Source organism: Netta rufina (assembly GCF_964035555.1).
Source record: "Netta rufina genome assembly, chromosome: W".
NCBI lineage: Eukaryota > Metazoa > Chordata > Aves > Anseriformes > Anatidae > Netta > Netta rufina.
In genome coordinates, this window is record NC_140139.1 from 6,802,995 (window position 1) to 6,823,430 (window position 20,436).

A 20,436-nucleotide genomic window follows, 5' to 3' on the forward strand; every position below is an offset into this window, starting at 1 on the left:
AATTTCTTCCTAGTAGCTGGTGGAATGCTGTGTTTTGGCTTAGGATGAGAAGAGTGCTGATAACACCCCGATGTTTTAATTGTTGCAGAGCAGTGCTTATACCAAGCCAAGGACATCTCAGCCTTTTGCTCTGTCCTGCCAACAGGCAGGCTGGGGGTGCAGGAAGAGCTGGGAGGGGACAGACCCAGGACAGGTGACCCAAACTAGCCAAAGGGGTATTCCATACCATCTGACGTCATGCTAAACAATATATAGGGGTGGCTAGCTGGGGGAGGGGGGCAGACTGCTCGGGGTTAGGCTGGGCATCGGTCAGCGGGTGGTGAGCAATTGCATTGTGCATCACTTGTTTGTACATATTATTAGTAGTAGTACTATTATCACCATTGTATTATAATTATTATTATTATTATTATTATTATTATTATTTTATTGTTTTATTGTTTTATTGTTTTATTGTTTTATTATTTTATTATTTTATTATTATTGTTATTATTATTTTCCTGTCTTATTAAACTGTCTTTATCTCAACTCACGGGCTTCACTTTCCATTTCTCTCCCCCGTCCCAGAGAGGGAGGGGGAGGGTGAGCGAACGGCTGCGTGGTGTTTAGCTGCCGGCCGGGTTAAACCACGACACTATCTTGCAATTAATTTTGATTTTGTGGAGAGAAGGAAAATAGGATTAAATGCAGTATACTGATATGTTGTTTCAGCATCTTAGTGAGAAAAGGAGTGGAATTAATTTGCCCTTGACTGAGCCTTTGGTGTTGGCATGAGAAAAGTACAGGCTGGAGAAAGATAAAGGAAGGGTTAAAAGGGTTGTTGAAGGTGTTTAAAGTTGTGTGGCATGTAGTATTTGACAGAGCTGTTTGAAGTTGAATGAGCAGGGAAACATGTTGTAGGAATGTTAATAGTTCTGCCTCAACAGGAGGCTGTGTTCTCAAAATCACCCGTGTGAGCCCTTTGCTTGGTGTGAGCCCTTTGCTTGCGGCACAGGGACCATGATGTGTCCGAAAGAGTTGTCATGGAAACAGAAAAGCAGCTAACTCTTAAAACAACCTGAGTTTATGAGTGAACTCAGATTGCCAATGGGACCGCTCAGGGAACTGTTGACAATTGCTTTCCCCTGACCGACCCCACACTGAGATTATAGTCACCCCGGAAATAATGAATGGTAAATACCAAAATCTGGTTAAATTGGGAATGGAGAATCTGTTCCAACAAGGTCCAAAAGAAACCCCTATGGAATTTTTGGACCAACTTTGAAATGCAATGCTTTTCCAAAAGTGGTGATGAATATTAGCCTAGGAGCATAAAAACCAGTCGCCTGATGTAGCTGGTGTGTGTATTGGTGGAGCAGAGACTCCCGGCGCACCCAGCGCTGTTTGCTTACCTCTATTCCTTTAATAAATTGTAAACTTGGATTGTAACCCTATTTGGGACTCAGTCATTTATAACATTTGTGTCACTCTCAGATCCCACATACTTTAGCGTATATGTATTCTCATCAGCATTATTCCTTGTCCTTTAACAGGACAAGGATTTAACAGGACAGGATTAATAGGCAGGTATATCTTTTCATTCTATAGGTCTTTCTCAGAAAATGTTCATAAGAACTGTTGACGATTTGGTCTTCATCAGCCCAAATGGTCACTCAGGGCAGGCAAAGTTGGATGTCTGGATGCCAGCACCAGCTTAGCTCAAGTCCTTGTTGCACTTCCCGGTTCCTTGCAAAGTTGACCTGTAGTTGATCCTGCAGCATCTTCCTACAACATATAACTTAGATTACAGATTAGTTTTCTCTCAAGGTTAAATCTCTTTGAGGCACGCACCTGATATCCCCATTCTTTTGCATGACCCACCAGGTATACCCTGGTCCTTGGGCGAAGACAATCCCACAAGTGGTTTTGCCTTTTCCCATGGCAGGGGCAACCCACACAGCCTTCCCCATCCACTTTCCTACATGCACTTGTTATAAATGGCTCAGGATTCAAATTAGGATTAAATAAAAAAAATAGGATTTATTGAAAGAATATAAAGGAATAGAGGTAAGCAAACAGCGCTGGGTGCACCGGGAGTCTCCGCTCCACCAGGACGCACACCAGTTACATCAAGCAGCTGATTTTTATGCTCCTAGACTAATACATATTCATTACTACTTCTAAAAAAATAGATTATTATAATTAGCTTCCAGGGTCCAGTCCCTCCTACTGGAGCATGCGCAGTCTCCTCTGGGGTCTCTTCTGGGGGTCTCTAGGGGTCTTTCATGCTGAAGGCTCGCAGTCTTCCTCTCCCCCTTTGTACTTACTGGGCACCATCCCAAGTTTACGGAACATCTTCTTCAAGTCTTGTCTCCCAGCCGTCCTTCAGCTTCTTTCTCCTTCCTCTTTATCTCTCGGCCCCCCCTAACCAGATACCAAAGATCCACATAGTATCCCATAACAGTCACTAGTTGTTATCAGTTGTTCTGAAACTCCCAGACACACGAGTAATTAAAATATTCTTCCCCAGCCATTCACAGACACATCAATAGCAGTGTTAGAAATAGAAGTCCGGAATAACAAAAGCAGGTTCATAAATTTAAGAAGTGATAAATTGACTAGAATGAGGGGGAGACTGGGACACACTGCATCTGTGGTTCAAGAATTAAATTGCCAGTGCAGGGCCCAGAGGCAGACAGGATTCAAACAGAATTGTTCTTTATGGACACGAATTGTTAAAACATTCCTCACAATCCCTTATCTTCTTTTTAATATCAACAATTCGTGTCACTTCTGTTAATAACTGGATTTCATCAGTCCATTCTTGGAGGGTCCAATTCTTAAACATCATAATTGACATATCCCCTTCCTTTTTTAATGAAGTTATTACAAATGTACTATTTATCACCCGGTGTATTAATAACGTAAGGCAAGGTATCATACAAGGTATATACAATAACATAATTACACCACATGACAATAAAAATAACACTCTTTTAACCCATGGTCCACCAGGCAGCCATGAAAATAAGTCCCATTCCATATCCTTCCAGGTTTGTGTTTGCTCGCTCACATCCCCCTTCCTTCTCTGGGATGGGAGAGAGAAATGGGAAAGCGAAGCCTGTGAGTTGAGATAAAAACAAGAAAATAATAACAATAATAATAACAATAATGATGATAATAGTACTACTAGTAATAATGTGTACGAAACAAGTGATGCACAATGCAATTGCTCACCACCTGCTGTCCGATGCCCAACCTAACCCCGAGCAGTCCGGCCCTCCTCCCAGCCTGCCTGCTGGCAGGACAGTGAGAAGCTGAATTTGGCTTGGTCCTTGGCTTGGTGTAAGCACTGCTCTGTAACAATTAAAAACAATTAAAACATCAGCATATTATTAGCATTCTTCTCATCCTAAACCAGAACATAACATTCTATCAGCTACTAGGAAGAAACACCCTTTTTATCAATCTTTAAACAGCAATTTCTAAAGCTAAATTTTCCACAGACTTCTCCTTCTTGTGCTAGTAAATAATCCAAAGCTAGGCAATTTTGATACAAAGCAGTTCTAATCTTTATAATTATTTCTATTACAGCTAATAACCTAATTATTATATTAAGTATATATACTGGGGTCCTATAGCCCCAGGATCTGTCTTCTGCCCACGTAGCTGGATCATAATAGGCAAAAGCCTTCAGTCAAGGAGTTAGGCCCGCTTTCAGGGTCAATTCAGGCTTGTGTTACCGTTCGGCCTGTCAGGGTGATCCAGCTCCTGGAAAACGAATCACAATTTTATATAGGTTTAAAAAAAGAGGGTTTTTTTATGTTATTTTCTCGGGACAACCTGATCTTAGTGTGGGAGAAGTCCGGTCGAGGCCCTCTCACTCGGCAGTCAATACCCATAGGGGTTGCCTCCCTCGGTAGACCATACATACCGCAGTGGAGGGTCCTGCCCCGGTCTTGCCTTCTCCCTTTTCTCCCTTTAGGCTTGTCCCCTTTATTTGGCATCCTTAATTCATGCAGAGCCTCGTTGCCAGAATATTAGTTCTCCCTTAGCTTGAGTTTCAGTTTCCCAGGAGCAGACTCAACCCTCCAAGTTTCAGTAGTTACTGGTCCTTTTATTCTGGATGCGTGGGTCCCTTTCTGCAGTTCTCACAGCTGTTTCAGTAGTCAGTAAAACAAGGTGCAGTCCCTCACATCGGGGGTTCAGTGATTCTTCCCTCCCATGGCTGCTTGTTGAAACACTTTCTTTTTTATCTTCTGACAAGTTAAATAACAGTTATCTAATTTGCTTTGCCATATGGCCCTTTCCAGGTTCCTGTAGCAGGATTCATCTGATAGCCTTTCAGGTTGATACAGATTTGACTACAGATACCAGGGTTTTGGCATTCATCACTATCTCCACAGTTTCCCAGCTGGACAGTCACATTCATTTATGTTGCATTCCTTCAGGGGCTCATCACCCCAGTCCTTGCAGTCTCTCTGCTGGTTACACACTTTATTGATATCTATGCATTCTCCACTTCTGCAGTTGAATTTGCCAGGCCCAGAGCACTGAATAACATTGTTACAGTTTGCTTCATCAGTGCCATCCAGACAGTCTCTCACACCACTGCACTGCCTACTCCTATGGACACAGTTCCCATCTTCACATCTGAACTGGTCTGGCCTGCAGGTCCAGGAAGGGCAGTTAATTTCATCACTTCCATCCTTACAATAAGGATCTCTGTCACATTGCCACAATTCTCTTCATCTTCTCCACTGTCACAGTCTTTTTCACCATCACATTTCCATGACACTGTTCTCATATGACACAGCTCAGCACTTTCATCAGACCCATCTTCACAATCCGGATCCCCATCACACTGCCATCTGTTTGGCACACACTGAACACTGTTGCACACAAAGTCAGATTCAGCACACATCTTCTTCACACAAGCACTCTCGTCACTGCCATCTGAGCAGTCTTCACATTTTGCTCTAGCACCGTCGGCAGCAGTGCACAGTCAGGTGAAGGCGAGCAGCAGGCATAGCGCCCCGCACCGTCACCTGTGTCACTTTTACTACTCCTATTACCCATGCTGTTAGTGTCAGTGGCATCCTCCTTTTCTTTTTGCCACTGACCATTCACCACAACTGGATGAGACACATGATTACTAGTTAGGAAAGAGAGTGTTACCGTCTGCTATACGGCTGCAGGCAGTGCCAGCTGCAACCTTAGGTTTGTGAAAGAGCCTGCCGGTGGTCATTTGGCAGTGTAATCTGCGTCTCTGCACTCCTGCCCTGCAATAGAGCTAAGTCGTCATTAGTAATAGTTATAACACCGATCTGGGGACTAACAGTCTTTTTTGCATTGCAAGATAAACCTTTTATAAAAAGAATGCTAGAGTGAAGCAGCACAGCCGCTGCTGCCGCTGCCTCCATGGTTACGTCAGACAGGCTGCAGGGTCCTGATGTCCGCCCCTCTGCTCTGTGCCAACTCTCCACACGGTGAGAGTCGACTGAGTCGACTGCCGGTCTCCACTGACGCCTCTGGTCTCCCGTAGCAACTCGATCTCGGATGTCCCGAAATTACTTCAATTTCCCCGCGTTTTGCAGCTTCTGTCAGGTCTATTCTGTGTCTCTCAGAGCCGTCCATGGCTCTGCAGCGTCTCTCAGGGCTCTCTCCGTCCAGCGGTAGTCCCTCCGTAGTTTCTCTGGTCTCCCAGCGCCACTCCAGTCTCTCGGCGCCGCTCCGGTCTCTCGGCCTGTTCAGGTCTCAGCGAGTCCAGGTCTCGGCCTGTGCGGGCCTCATATGTTGCAGGAAGCATGTCATATCATGCTCCTACCTTTTTCTTGTCACAGTCAAAACATTTAAGAGCAAAAAATAGGATACACAAGATACACAAGATACACCGGGCACCACCACTCAAAACTTGGATAAAACAGCACTTCTTTTCAGTCTGTCAAGCACTTCATTCGTCTCTGCCCACTCCCCTTGCAGAGAGTACGGAACCATGGATCGGAACTCTGCACTCGCTTTGCAGCAACGCTGCGTCTCACTCACACAGCACAATCGCACACGGAGGCCTCCAGCACATCTCATTCATACCACAGGAATATAATTTAGAACGATAACCAACCAAATAAGTATTGTCTCTGACTGTGTTCTTCGTGAAGTGACTTGTAACACTTTGTTTCAAACCCTTACACTTACACAAATACTTTCAACACAAAATACGTACAATATGCAAAAATTACAATATACAAAATTTCAACACAAAATACAACACAAAATACATACATAAAAACACTTACAATTCATACAATTATTAACACTCCAGTTAGTATCCCTCCAGCAGCCGAAAACATACCGTTTGTCTGCAGTTTCAGGAGATCTTTGCTCCTGCGGTGAGCAGCTGAGAGTGGAGTCCCCTCCGAGCAAAACACTCAGGGTGCACCTAGGGGTGTCCACGCTGCAGCAGATCCCACAGCTGAGCAGTGTCTCCTGCCTGGCTCTCCAAAATGACTCACAGAAAGCTGACTCCACAATCAGTAAGATTGTAAAGTAGGTATGTTTACTCAGTTCCATGCAGCACGGGGCAGGTAGTCCCACCAAAGTCATGCACTCCTAATGTGGCAAATTGCTTTAGTAAAGAGTTACATATACATGAACATTCCTATACATATTCCTAACCTGTCCCTTTGTGAACAGTCCTCCTTATCTCAGACCCCTTGATTAAAGTCCGAACCATGAGGTTGTTTTTGATCTGGTTCTCGGGGTCCGAGAGGCTCCTGTTATCTGGAGGTATAAGTGCAGCACAGCACAGTAGCACATATTCATTCTTAATCAATTGCTCTCTAATTTCTAATTCCAATGTTTCAGCTTGCTCTTTTCCGGATCCACAGGTATTCTACTATTAATGTTCAAAGCCTGACAGACCCCGTCCTCCGTGGATCAAAATACATGGGGTCTTAAGGGTTCTTTTGGTCATTCTATCATAAAATACTGGATCATTTTCAATTTACTCTTTAATTTTCTGGGGCCCCTATTGTTCCAATTTCTAATCATTATTCATAATGGACTTTTTGGTCATATATCTGGTAATTTGCTCCCTTTCTGGTCCTTGGTCTTTGATTTTATCTGACCCATCCGGGAATTTTACTAGTGGCAATTCCCACAGCCCTTGGTTGCCCCCAGTGAGAGTGTCTTGCAGGGGGTTTAGGACCTATCACCCACCCACGTATCACTCCATTCACCAGCCCCCCCCGACAGGAGATTAGAACCAGTGAGAAAACAAAAAGACTTCTACGCAGACTTTACAAGTCTCAGTTACACTCTCACACACAAACACGGGCAACTGTACCTTTACCCATCCGGACGGTATCTTACGAATCAGTCGTCTTCGTCCAGAGTCCAACTGGACGGTATCCACAAGCGTCTTCATCTGGGATCGAACCAGACGGTATCCAAACGACTGTCGTCTTCGTCCAGTTCGATTCCGGACACCGGAATCCAACCGAACGGTATCCAAACGACCCTGTCGTCTTCATCCGGATCTTCGCACCCAGAATTACGGGCAAAAAACAGCCGGCAAGGGAGCTCAAAAAAAATCAAATTCTTTGCTTACCTTTATTCAGGTTCAGGATGGCATTAGTCCCGATCCAACTCAAACAGGAGCCACCAAATGGTGGGGCACCTCTCCTAGATTAAATCAGAATTCAGGAACTATAGCCATCCCGGACGAGCCCCCAAATTGTTATAAATGGCTCAGGATTCAAATTAGGATTAAATAAAAAAATAGGATTTATTGAAAGAATATAAAGGAATAGAGGTAAGCAAACAGCGCTGGGTGCACCGGGAGTCTCCGCTCCACCAGGACGCACACCAGTTACATCAAGCAGCTGATTTTTATGCTCCTAGACTAATACATATTCATTACTACTTCTAAAAAAATAGATTATTATAATTAGCTTCCGGGGTCCAGTCCCTCCTACTGGAACATGCGCAGTCTCCTCTGGGGGTCTCTTCTGGGGGTCTCTAGGGGTCTTTCATGCTGAAGGCTCGTAGTCTTCCTCTCCCCCTTTGTACTTACTGGGCACCATCCCAAGTTTACGGAACATCTTCTTCAAGTCTTGTCTCCCAGCCGTCCTTCAGCTTCTTTCTCCTTCCTCTTTATCTCTCGCCCCCCCCTAACCAGATACCAAAGATCCACATAGTATCCCATAACAGTCACTAGTTGTTATCAGTTGTTCTGAAACTCCCAGACACACGAGTAATTAAAACATTCTTCCCCAGCCATTCACAGACACATCTATAGCAGTGTTAGAAATAGAAGTCCCGAATAACAAAAGCAAACAGGTTCATAAATTTAAGAAGTGATAAATTGACTAGAATGAGGGGGAGACTGGGACACACTGCAGCTGTGGTTCAAGAATTGAATTGCCAGTGCAGGGCCCAGAGGCAGACAGGATTCAAACAGAATTGTTCTTTATGGACACGAATTGTTAAAACATTCCTCACACACTAATGGGGACTTTAGCTCCTTTCACTATGTGTAGGGGTTTTGTTTCAGCAGGACTAGCACGGCTGTCAAGCCCCCTGTTGTTAACTAGCCAAGTGGCTTCTGGTAGATTTATGTCCCAATGTTTCCACGTCCCAGCACCCAATGCTCCTAACATGTTCTTTAATAATCCATTGCACCTCTCAGACTTCCCAGAGGCTCGTTTATGATAAGGGAGGTGATACACCCACTCAATACCATGCCTCTTGGCCCAGGAGGTGACAAGATTATTTCAGAAATGACTCCCATTGTCAGACTCAATTCTCTCTGGTGTAGCACGTCACCTTTCCAGCACTTGCCTTTCCAGGCCCAAGATAGTGTTTCGGGCCGTGGCATGGTTTACTGGATATGTTTCCAGCCACCCAGTAGTTGCTTCTACCATGGTGAGTATGTACCGTTTGCCTTGGCGAGTTTTTGGGAGTGGTCCGATATAGTCAATTTGCCAGGCCTCACCATATTGAAACCCTAGCCATCTCCTCCTGTTCCAGGGAGATTTTACCCTCATGGCTCATTTGATTGCAGCACAGGTCTCACACTCATGGGTAACCTGTGTGATGGCCTCAATGGTCAAGTCCACCCCTCGATCACGAGCCCATCTGTAAGTGGCATCCCTCCCCAGATATCCTGATGTTTCATGGGCCCATCGAGCTACAAACAGCTCACCCTTACGTTCCCAGTCTAGGTCCACCTGAGCCACTTCAATTTTCGAAGCTCGATCCACTTCTTTGTTGTTCTGATGTTCTTCAGTAGCGAGACTCTTGGGCATGTGGGCATCTACATGACGTACTTTTACATCCAGGTTTTCTACCCGGGCAGCAATATCTTGCCACAGGGTAGCAGCCCAGATAGGTTTACCTCTGCGCTGCCAGTTGCTCTGTTTCTATTGCTGCAGACACCCCCACCGAGCATTTGCCACCATCCATGAGTCAGTGTAGAGATACAGTACTGGCCATTTTTCTCTTTCGGCAATCTCTAGGGCTAGTTGTATGGCTTTTACTTCTGCATACTGACTCGACTCACCTTCCCCTTCCATGGCCTCCACAACTTGTCATGTGGGACTCCACACAGCAGCTTTCCATTTCCAATGTCTCCCTACTGCACGGCAGGATCTGTCAGTAAACAACGCATACTGCTTTCTGTCTTCTGGCAACTCATTGTATGGTGGTGCCTCTTCAGCATGGGTTACCTCCTCTGATGGCACTCCAAAATCTCTTCCTTTCAGCCAGTCCATAACCTCTTCCAGGATTCTTGGGCAATTAGGTTTTCCCATTTGAGCCCGCTGTGTAATTAACGCTATCCACTTACTCCATGTAGCGTCGGTTGCATGATGTGTAGTGGAAATTTTCCTTTTGAACATCCAGTGTAACACAGGTAGCCGCGGTGCCAGGAGGAGCTGTGCCTCTGTACCCACAACTTCTGAGGCAGCTCAAACACCCTCTTATGCTGTATCTATTTTTCAATTGGGGTGTAATTGGCTTCTGATCCTCGATAGCCCCAGCTCCAGAACCCCAGGGGTCGACCTCGAGTTTCTTCTGGGGTTTTCTGCCAGAGGCTCCAGGTGAGCTCATGCTCCCCAGCTGCAGTGTAAAGTATGTTTTGCACAGCTGGTCCAGTCCGGACAGGCCCAAGGGCTACTGCACGAGCTATTTCTTGTTTGATTTGTTCAAAGGCCTGTTGTTGCTCGGGGCCCCACTCAAAATAGTTTCTCTTTCGATTCACTCGATATAGAGGACTCACAAGCTGACTATAGCCTGGAACATGCCTTCTCCAGAATCCCACGAGGCCTGGGAAAGCTTGTGTTTCTTTTTTCTAGTTGGCAGAGACATTGCTGTTATTTTATTGATCACATCCATCAGAATATGGCGATGTCCATCCTGCCTTTTTACCCCCAAGAACTGGACTTCCTGTGCAGGTCCCTTGACCTTATTCTCTTTAATAGCAAAGCCAGCTTTCAGAAGAATTTGGATTACTTTCTTCCCTTTCTCAAAAACTTCTTCTGCTGTGTTGTCCCACACGAATATATCATCAACAGACTGCAGTTGTTCAGGAGCTCCCCCTTGTTCCAGTGCAGACTGGATCAGTCCGTGGCAAATAGTAGGGCTTTTTTTCCACCCCTGGGGCAGTCGATTCCAGGTGTATTGGATGCCCCTCCAAGTGAAAGCAAAATGCTGATTCTTAGTGGCTGAAATATCACTCCGTCTAGATGAGGATGGATATGCTCGTTCTACAAGTTGGTCAAGTCTTTCGGACAGTTTCTCCACAGCTGAGACACAGGACTGTAGCGGAGCAGAGAGATTGTCTTCATATTTTTGAAGCTGGCAGGACAGATTATACACTGTTGGTCCCATCCTCTCCTCCCAGTTAATTACTGCCAGCGTACTGGCACGTGCTGATGGTGCACTCCGCACAAATTTATGTCACATGGATGTTGTGCACTGGACTTCATCGGGGTCTTGAGGTGTCTGGGCATTGTCCAAATCACTATAAATCATCTCCTGCACAGCTAATTCCTGCAGATGCTGGAGACCTTTATCCATAGTGGTCCACTTGCCTACTTGATATACATATCTTCCTTATGGGGATATCTTTCTTTCACAGCTGCCAGGAGTCGCCTCCAGAGGCTGAGAACTTGTGCCTCCTTCCCAGTTACTTTGTCAATTACCATTTCTCTAGAGAGGCATCCCAGCTGCTTGGCTTCATTGCCTTCTAATTGTTGGCTATTGGCCCCTGCATCCCAGCATCGAAGCAGCCAGGTGAGGATGTGCTCACCTGGATGATGACCATAATCCTTTCGTATTTCTCACAACTCACTCAAGGATAGAGATCGAGTAGTTTCTGATTGATTTATGATTTCAGTCTCTTCTCCCTGATGTTGCCATGATGACGCTGCTTTAGAGCTGCCTGCCTTTTCCTCTTCTCCCTCATCCTTAGGAGGAGCTTCTTTCCTCACTAAATGAGCTGACTTCCGTTTCCATTGTTTTAACTTGACTATGGGAGCAACTGATACCATAGTCGGTTGGTCCTCTGGGTCAGCCACAGCATGTGTTATCTGGTCATCAGACTCAGAGACTTCCTCCCTCTCTTCAAGGTGCTGGATGATGTTAAATAGTGTTTGATAGGAGTAAGCCAGGACCCATATAGGAGTATTCAAAGAATTTGCATCTCATCTAAGAAAAGGCAGTATATAGAAACCCTTCTTCTAAGGATCTTGGTATTGCAAGAAATCTATTAAGTATTCAGAACAGAAGAGGTCTATGCTTTTAAAATCATTTTCTAGTATTATAAGGTTGTCTTTCATTTGTAAGATTACTTTAGTGGGCCTGGAAACTGTTTTTTATACATCATTAATGTAGACTGCTTATATTCCTAGAGGCTGTTATAGGTAAAGCAAATATCTTTTAAATTGGATATTAGGAAGAACTTCTTTGCTGAGGGGGTTGTTAGGCATTGGAATGGGCTGCCCAGGGAAGTAGTTGAGTCACCATCTCTGGAGGTCTTTGGTCTTTAAAAGATATTTAGATGTAGAGCTTAGTGATATGATTTAGTGGAGGGCTGGTTAGTGTTAGGTCAGAGGTTGGACTAGGTGATCTTGGAGGTCTCTTCCAACCTAGATGATTCTTTGATTCTGTGATTCTGTGATCTTTTTTTTTGTTGATGTTGTTGATATAGAAAGAGCACAAAAATTCAAAATACACACAGGCCTAAAAAAAGCAGACAAGAACAACACTCCTATTTCTTTCTATGAGGCCATGATTTCATCTCAAATGTATGCAAAGAGCTTCCTTCATTTTATGTTTTTCCTCATGTTTGACGTATTTTGATAAAAAAAAAAACCTTTAATTAATACTGTAGCAAATTGATAAGTAACTAATTGCATTAAAGTGGTATAAGCATTAATTCTGAGTTACATGCAAGCACTGCTATGCTTCTGGTATCAGCTCAGTGATTTTACAATTACTGTTAGCCATGGATGATAAGAAAGAGTACTAGGCATGATTCTTATTTGTTAAAATAGTAAAAGGGCTTGTTTAAAGAGACAAGTAGTTCAGTAAATTTGAGAGACATTCTGAACCTAATTCTGATGCTCTAACCAATCTTTTGTCACTGTTTCAATTTCTTTCACTTACCTGCCAGAAATTCTGGCAATAATTAAAGCCAATAAGTGTAATAAATATGAAAAAAAAATTAATATTTGGTTATATTGATACTTTGGTATTAAGCTTAATACCATAGAGAACATTTAGAAGGTAGCAACTAAAAGTTTGATGGATACAAAGTCACATTCCCCAGTATCACTTACCAGGTATAGCTGTAAAAAGAATACAGAGTTTCCTAAAGACAGAAAGAAAAGTAGTGAAGCATAGATGCTACTCAGCCTCCCTTGCAAAGAAAAAAAGAAAAAAAAAAAATAAGAGGAACACTTAGTGACTTGAATTTTATACTTCTGTAAAGCAATTGGTTTGAATGAATTCTTATTTATTAATTATTCATTAAAACATTTGCACTTCTTCAGACATATTAACAAAGTTAATTAATGATTCATGGCTAGAAATGGACCCCTGTAAAAGGGATATATGCTGGAAATCTGCCCTCATTTTGAAGCTATTTTTTTTGTTGTTGTTAATTTTGTCTGTAACTACAGCCAGCATGATCAGCTGGTATATGTATTAGTCTTGTGAGGAATGTTTTGACAATTCGTGTCCATAAAGAACAATTCTGTTTGAATCCTGTCTGCCTCTGGGCCCTGCACTGGCAATTTAATTCTTGAACCACAGATGCAGTGTGTCCCAGTCTCCCCCTCATTCTAGTCAATTTATCACGTCTTCAGAAAACACTCCTTAAATTTATGAACCTGTTTGCTTTTGTTATTCCGGACTTCTATTTCTAACAGTTACAGCCTTTTTTTTCCTGTCTTCTTTGAGATTAACTTGACACTGCTATAGATGTGTCTGTGAATGGCTGGGGAAGAATGTTTTAATTACTCGTGAAGCGTCAAATAAGAAAGCTGTTTGTGTTTGATGTCTGGGAGTTTCAGAACAACTGATAACAACTAGTGACTGTTATGGGATACTATGCGGATCTTTGGTATCTGGTTAGGGGGGGCGAGAGGTTAAGAGGAAGGAAAAAGAAGCTGAAGGACGGCTGGGAGACAAGACTTGCAGAGCATGTTCTATAAACTTGGCATGGTGCCCAGTAAGTACAAAGGGGGAGAGGAAGACTATGAGCCTTCAGCATGAAAGACCCCTAGAGACCCCCAGAAGAGACCCCCAGAGGAGACTGCGCATGTTCCAGTAGGAGGGACTGGACCCCGGAAGCTAATTATAATAATCTATTTTTTTAGAAGTAGTAATGAATATGTATTAGTCTAGGAGCATAAAAATCAGCTGCTTGATGTAACTGGTGTGCGTCCTGGTGGAGCGGAGACTCCCGGTGCACCCAGCGCTGTTTGCTTACCTCTATTCCTTTATATTCTTTCAATAAATCCTATTTTTTTATTTAATCCTAATTTGAATCCTGAGCCATTTATAACAATTTGGGGGCTCGTCCGGGATGGCTATAGTTCCTGAATTCTGATTTAATCTAGGAGAGGCGCCCCACCATTTGGTGGCTCCTGTTTGAGTCGGATCGGGACTAATGCCATCCTGAACCTGAATAAAGGTAAGCAAAGAATTTGATTTTTTTTGAGCTCACTTGCCGGCTGTTTTTTGCCTGTAATTCTGGGTGCGAAGATCCGGACGAAGACGACAGGGTCGTTTGGATACCGTTCGGTTGGATTCCGGTGTCCGGAATCGAACCGGATGAAGACGACAGTCGTTTGTGGATACCGTCTGGTTCGATCCCAGACGAAGACAGCAGAGATGCTTGTGGATACCGTCCAGTTGGACTCTGGATGAAGACGACTGATTCGTAAGATACCGTCCGGTTTGGTAAAGGTGCGGTTGCCAGTGTTTGTGTGTGAGAGTGTAACTGAGACTTGTAAAGTCAGCGTGGAGGTCTTTTTTGTTTTCTCACTGGTTCTAATCTCCTGTCGGGGGGGGCTGGTGAATGGAGTGATACGTGGGTGGGTGATAGGTCCTAAACCCCCTGCAAGACACTCTCACTGGGGGCAACCAAGGGCTGTGGGAATTGCCACTAGTAAAATTCCCGGATGGGTCAGATAAAATCAAAGACCAAGGACCAGAAAGGGAGCAAATTACCAGATATATGACCAAAAAGTCCATTATGAATAATGATTAGAAATTGGAACAATAGGGGCCCCAGAAAATTAAAGAGTAAATTAAAAATGATCCAGTATTTTATGACAGAATAACCAAAAGAACCCTTAAGACCCCATGTATTTTGATCCACGGAGGACGGGGTCTGTCAGGCTTTGAACATTAATAGTAGAATACCCGTGGATCCGGAAAAGAGCAAGCTGAAACATTGGAATTAGAAATTAGAGAGCAATTGATTAAGAATGAATATGTGCTACATTTGTGCCTGTGCTGCACTTATACCTCCAGATAACAGGAGCCTCTCAGACCCCGAGAACCAGATCAAAAACAACCTCATGGTTCAGACTTTAATCAAGGGGTCTGAGATAAGGAGGACTGTTCACAAAGGGACAGGTTAGGAATATGTATAGGAATGTTCATGTATATGTAACTCTTTACTAAAGCAATTTGCCACATTAGGCGTGTACGACTTTGGCGGGACTACCCGCCCTGTGCTGCATAGAATTGAGTAAACATACCTACTTTACAATCTTACGGATTGTGGAGTCAGCTTTCTGTGAGTCATTTTGGAGAGCCAGGCAGAAGACACTCTGCTCAGCTGTGGGATCTGCTGCAGCGTGGACACCCCTAGGTGCACCCTGAGTGTTTTGCTCGGAGGGGACTCCACTCTCAGCTGCTCACCGCAGGAGCAAAGATCTCCTGAAACTGCAGACAAACGGTATGTTTTCGGCTGCTGGAGGGATATTAACTGGAGTGTTAATAATTGTATGTGTTTTTATGTATGTATTTTTTGTTGACATTTTGTATATTGTAATATTTGCATATTGTATGTATTTTGTGTTGAAAGTATTTGTGTAAATGTAAGGGTTTGAAACAAAGTGTTACAAGTCACTTCACAAAGAACACAGTCAGAGACAATACTTGTTTGGTTGGTTATCGTTCTAAATTATATTCCTGTGGTATGAATGAGATGTGCTGGAGGCCTCCGTGTGCGATTGTGCTGTGTGAGTGAGACGCAGCGTTGCTGCAAAGCGAGTGCAGAGTTCCGATCCATGGTTCCGTACTCTCCGCAAGGGGAGTGGGCAGAGACGAATGAAGTGCTTGACAGACTGAAAAGAAGTGTTATTTTATCCAAGTTTTGAGTGGTGGTGCCTAATATATGGGCCCGGTGTATCTTGTGTATCCTGTGTATCCTATTTTTGCTCTTAAATGTTTTGACTGTGACAAGAAAAAGGCAGGAGCATGATCTGACTCTACTGGTGCTTTCGGCTGTGCTTCCTGCAACATATGAGGCCCGCACAGGCCGAGACCTGGACTCGCTGAGACCTGAACAGGCCGAGAGACCGGAGCGGCGCCGAGAGACTGGAGCGGCGCTGGGAGACCAGAGAAACTACGGAGGGACTACCGCTGGACGGAGAGAGCCCTGAGAGACGCTGCAGAGCCACGGACGGCTCTGAGAGAAAAAGAATAGACCTGACAGAAGCTGCAAAACGCGGGGAAATTGAAGTAATTTCAGGACATCCGAGATCGAGTTGCTACGGGAGATCAGAGGCGTCAGTGGAGACCGGCAGTCGACTCTCACCGTGTGGAGAGTTGGCACAGAGCAGAGGGGCGGACATCAGGACCCTGCAGCCTGTCTGACGTAACCATGGAGGCAGCGGCAGCAGCGGCTTCACTCTAGCATTCTTTTTATAAAAGGTTTATCTTGCAATGCAAAAAAGACTATTCGTCCCCAGATCGGTGTTATAACCATTACTAATGACGACTTAGCTCTATTGCAGGGCAGGAGTGCAGAGACGCAGATTACACTGCCAAATGACCACCGGCAGGCTCTTTCACAAACCTAAGGTTGCAGCTGGCACTGCCTGCAGCCGTATAGCAGACGGTAACACTCTCTTTCCTAACTAGTAATCATGTGTCTCATCCAGTTGTGGTGAATGGTCAGTGGCAAAAAGAAAAGGAGGATGCCACTGACACTAACAGCATGGGTAATAGGAGTAGTATAAGTGACACAGGTGACGGTGCGGGGCGCTATGCCTGCTGCTCGCCTTCGCCTGACTGTGCACTGCTGCCGACGGTGCTAGAGCAAAATGTGAAGACTGCTCACATGGCAGTGACGAGAGTGCTTGTGTGAAGAAGATGTGTGCTGAATCTGACTTTGTGTGCAACAGTGTTCAGTGTGTGCCAAACAGATGGCAGTGTGATGGGGATCCGGATTGTGAAGATGGGTCTGACGAAAGTGCTGAGCTGTGTCATATGAGAACAGTGTCATGGAAATGTGATGGTGAAAAAGACTGTGACAGTGGAGAAGATGAAGAGAATTGTGGCAATGTGACAGAGATCCTTATTGTAAGGATGGAAGTGATGAAATTAACTGCCCTTCCTGGACCTGCAGGCCAGACCAGTTCAGATGTGAAGATGGGAACTGTGTCCATAGGAGTAGGCAGTGCAGTGGTGTGAGAGACTGTCTGGATGGCACTGATGAAGCAAACTGTAACAATGTTATTCAGTGCTCTGGGCCTGGCAAATTCAACTGCAGAAGTGGAGAATGCATAGATATCAATAAAGTGTGTAACCAGCAGAGAGACTGCAAGGACTGGGGTGATGAGCCCCTGAAGGAATGCAACATAAATGAATGTGACTGTCCAGCTGGGAAACTGTGGAGATAGTGATGAATGCCAAAACCCTGGTATCTGTAGTCAAATCTGTATCAACCTGAAAGGTGGCTACAAATGTGAATGTAGCCATGGCTATCAGATGAATCCTGCTACGGCAAAGCAAATTACATAACCGTTGCTTAACTTGTCAGAAGATAAAAAAGAAAGTGTTTCAACAAGCAGCCATGGGAGGGAAGAATCACTGAACCCCTGATGTGAGGGATTGTACCTTGTTTTACTGACTACTGAAACAGCTGTGAGAACTGCAGAAAGGGACCCATGCATCCAGAATAAAAGGACCAGTAACTACTGAAACTTGGAGGGTTGAGTCCGCTCCTGGGAAACTGAAACTCAAGCTAAGGGAGAACTAATATTCTGGCAACGAGGCTCTGCATGAATTAAGGATGCCAAATAAAGGGGACAAGCCTAAAGGGAGAAAAGGGAGAAGGCAAGACCGGGGCAGGACCCTCCACTGCGGTGTGTATGGTCTACCGAGGGAGGCAACCCCTATGGGTATTGACTGCCGAGTGAGAGGGCCTCGACCGGACTTCTCCCACACTAAGATCAGGTTGTCCCGAGAAAATAACATAAAAAACCTCTTTTTTAAACCTATATAAAATTGTGATCATTTTCCAGGAGCTGGATCACCCTGACAGGCCGAACGGTAACACAAGCCTGAATTGACCCTGAAAGCGGGCCTAACTCCTTGACTGAAGGCTTTTGCCTATTATGATCCAGCTACGTGGGCAGAAGACAGATCCTGGGACTATAGGACCCCAGTATATATACTTAATAGAATAATTAGGTTATTAGCTGTAATAGAAATAGTTATAAATGATGAGAACTGCTTTGTATCAAAATTGCCTAGCTTTGGATTATTTACTAGCACAAGAAAGAGAAGTCTGTGGAAAATTTATCTTTAGTAATTGCTGTTTAAAGATTGATAAAAAGGGTGTTTCTTCCTAGTAGCTGATAGAATGTTATGTTCTGGTTTAGGATGAGAAGAATGTTAATAATATGATGATGTTTTAATTGTTTTAATTTTTACAGAGCAGTGCTTACACCAAGCCAAGGACCAAACCAAATTCAGCTTCTCACTGTCCTGCCAGCAGGCAGGCTGGGAGGAGGGCCGGACTGCTCGGGGTTAGGTTGGGCATCGGACAGCAGGTGGTGAGCAATTGCATTGTGCATCACTTGTTTCGTACACATTATTACTAGTAGTACTATTATCATCATTATTGTTATTATTGTTATTATCTTCTTGTTTTTATCTCAACTCACAGGCTTCACTTTCCCATTTCTCTCTCCCATCCCAGAGAAGGAGGGGGGGCAGGTGAGCAAGGAAAGACAAACCTGGAAGGATATGGAGTGGGATTTATTTTCATGGCTGCCTGCTGGACCATGGGTTAAAAGAGTGTTATTTTTATTGTTATGTGGTGTAATGATGTTATTGTTTATACCTTGTATGATACCTTGTCTAACATTATTAATACACCAGGTGATAAATAGTACATTTGTAATAACTTCATTAAAAAAGGAAGGGGATATGTCAATTATGATGTTTAAGAATTGGACCCTCCAAGAACGGACTGATGAAATCCAGTTATTAACAACAGAAGTGACACGAATTGTTGATATTAAAAAGAAGATAAGGGATTGTGAGGAATGTTTTAACAATTCGTGTCCATAAAGAACAATTCTGTTTGAATCCTGTCTGCCTCTGGGCCCTGCACTGGCAATTTAATTCTTGAACCACAGATGCAGTGTGTCCCAGTCTCCCCCTCATTCTAGTCAATTTATCACGTCTTCAGAAAACACTCCTTAAATTTATGAACCTGTTTGCTTTTGTTATTCCGGACTTCTATTTCTAACAGTTACAGCCTTTTTTTTCCTGTCTTCTTCGAGATTAACTTAACACTGCTATAGATGTGTCTGTGAATGGCTGGGGAAGAATGTTTTAATTACTCGTGAAGCGTCAAATAAGAAAGCTGTTTGTGTTTGATGTCTGGGAGTTTCAGAACAACTGATAACAACTAGTGACTGTTATGGGATACTATGCGGATCTTTGGTATCTGGTTAGGGGGGCCGAGAGATAAAGAGGAAGGAAAAAGAAGCTGAGGACGGCTGGGAGACAAGACTTGCAGAGCATGTTCTATAAACTTGGCATGGTGCCCAGTAAGTACAAAGGGGGAGAGGAAGACTACGAGCCTTCAGCATGAAAGACCCCTAGAGACCCCCAGAAGAGACCCCCAGAGGAGACTGCGCATGTTCCAGTAGGAGGGACTGGACCCCAGAAGCTAATTATAATAATCTATTTTTTTAGAAGTAGTAATGAATATGTATTAGTCTAGGAGCATAAAAATCAGCTGCTTGATGTAACTGGTGTGCGTCCTGGTGGAGCGGAGACTCCCGGTGCACCCAGCGCTGTTTGCTTACCTCTATTCCTTTATATTCTTTCAATAAATCCTATTTTTTTATTTAATCCTAATTTGAATCCTGAGCCATTTATAACAGTCTTAAGGACGCTAGTTATTATTTTAACAGAGAGGATTTCTACCCTCAGTCAGTAAAGAAGTTAATCTCATTCAATGCTGTTTGATATCTCAAGTGAGGCCTTTCCAGCGAAAGAGGAAAGGGTTATTTCCTCTGCATAAAGTACTGCTAAGTTCTGCTTCTGTATATCCCTGTTCAGGAAAGACAGGAGCAGAAGTATCAGAGAGAAAAGTCCATCTAGACAAAACAAAATAATGTGGCTTGTTTGGCTAACAAAGAAGCTGAATATGGATAACAAGGGTAAAGCTCAGGTGAGAGCTCAGCTTTGTAACTGAAGATCAGCGTGACTACAAAAGCAAGTAGTTCAGTAGTAAATGAACTTAGGTTGGCAGTGGAAAAATATATTTTTTGATTACTTCAGAAACTTGAAAACAAAATGGACTAAGATATATTAGTTTTTTAATTTTTCTGCTTATAGCTGCAGGAATCTAGACCTGACTCCAGAGAGCCATTCGAGTCTGTGTCATTTGTTTCTCTGTGTTTAGGTTTA

The 20,436-nt window shown here is 43.9% G+C and overlaps 1 protein-coding gene across 1 annotated transcript in view; it reads left to right on the forward strand.

Moving 5' to 3' along the window:
• The window catches only part of LOC311220846 (very low-density lipoprotein receptor-like), a gene marked incomplete at both ends in the record, with an annotated part of 163,118 nt that overhangs the window by 27,111 nt on the left and 115,571 nt on the right, over positions 1-20,436 (forward strand). Inside the window, one exon of the mRNA XM_084304489.1 lies at positions 7,358-7,537. Within this exon, the coding sequence (XP_084160615.1) occupies positions 7,358-7,537 (180 nt within the window). The remainder of the gene's footprint in view (positions 1-7,357; positions 7,538-20,436) is intronic.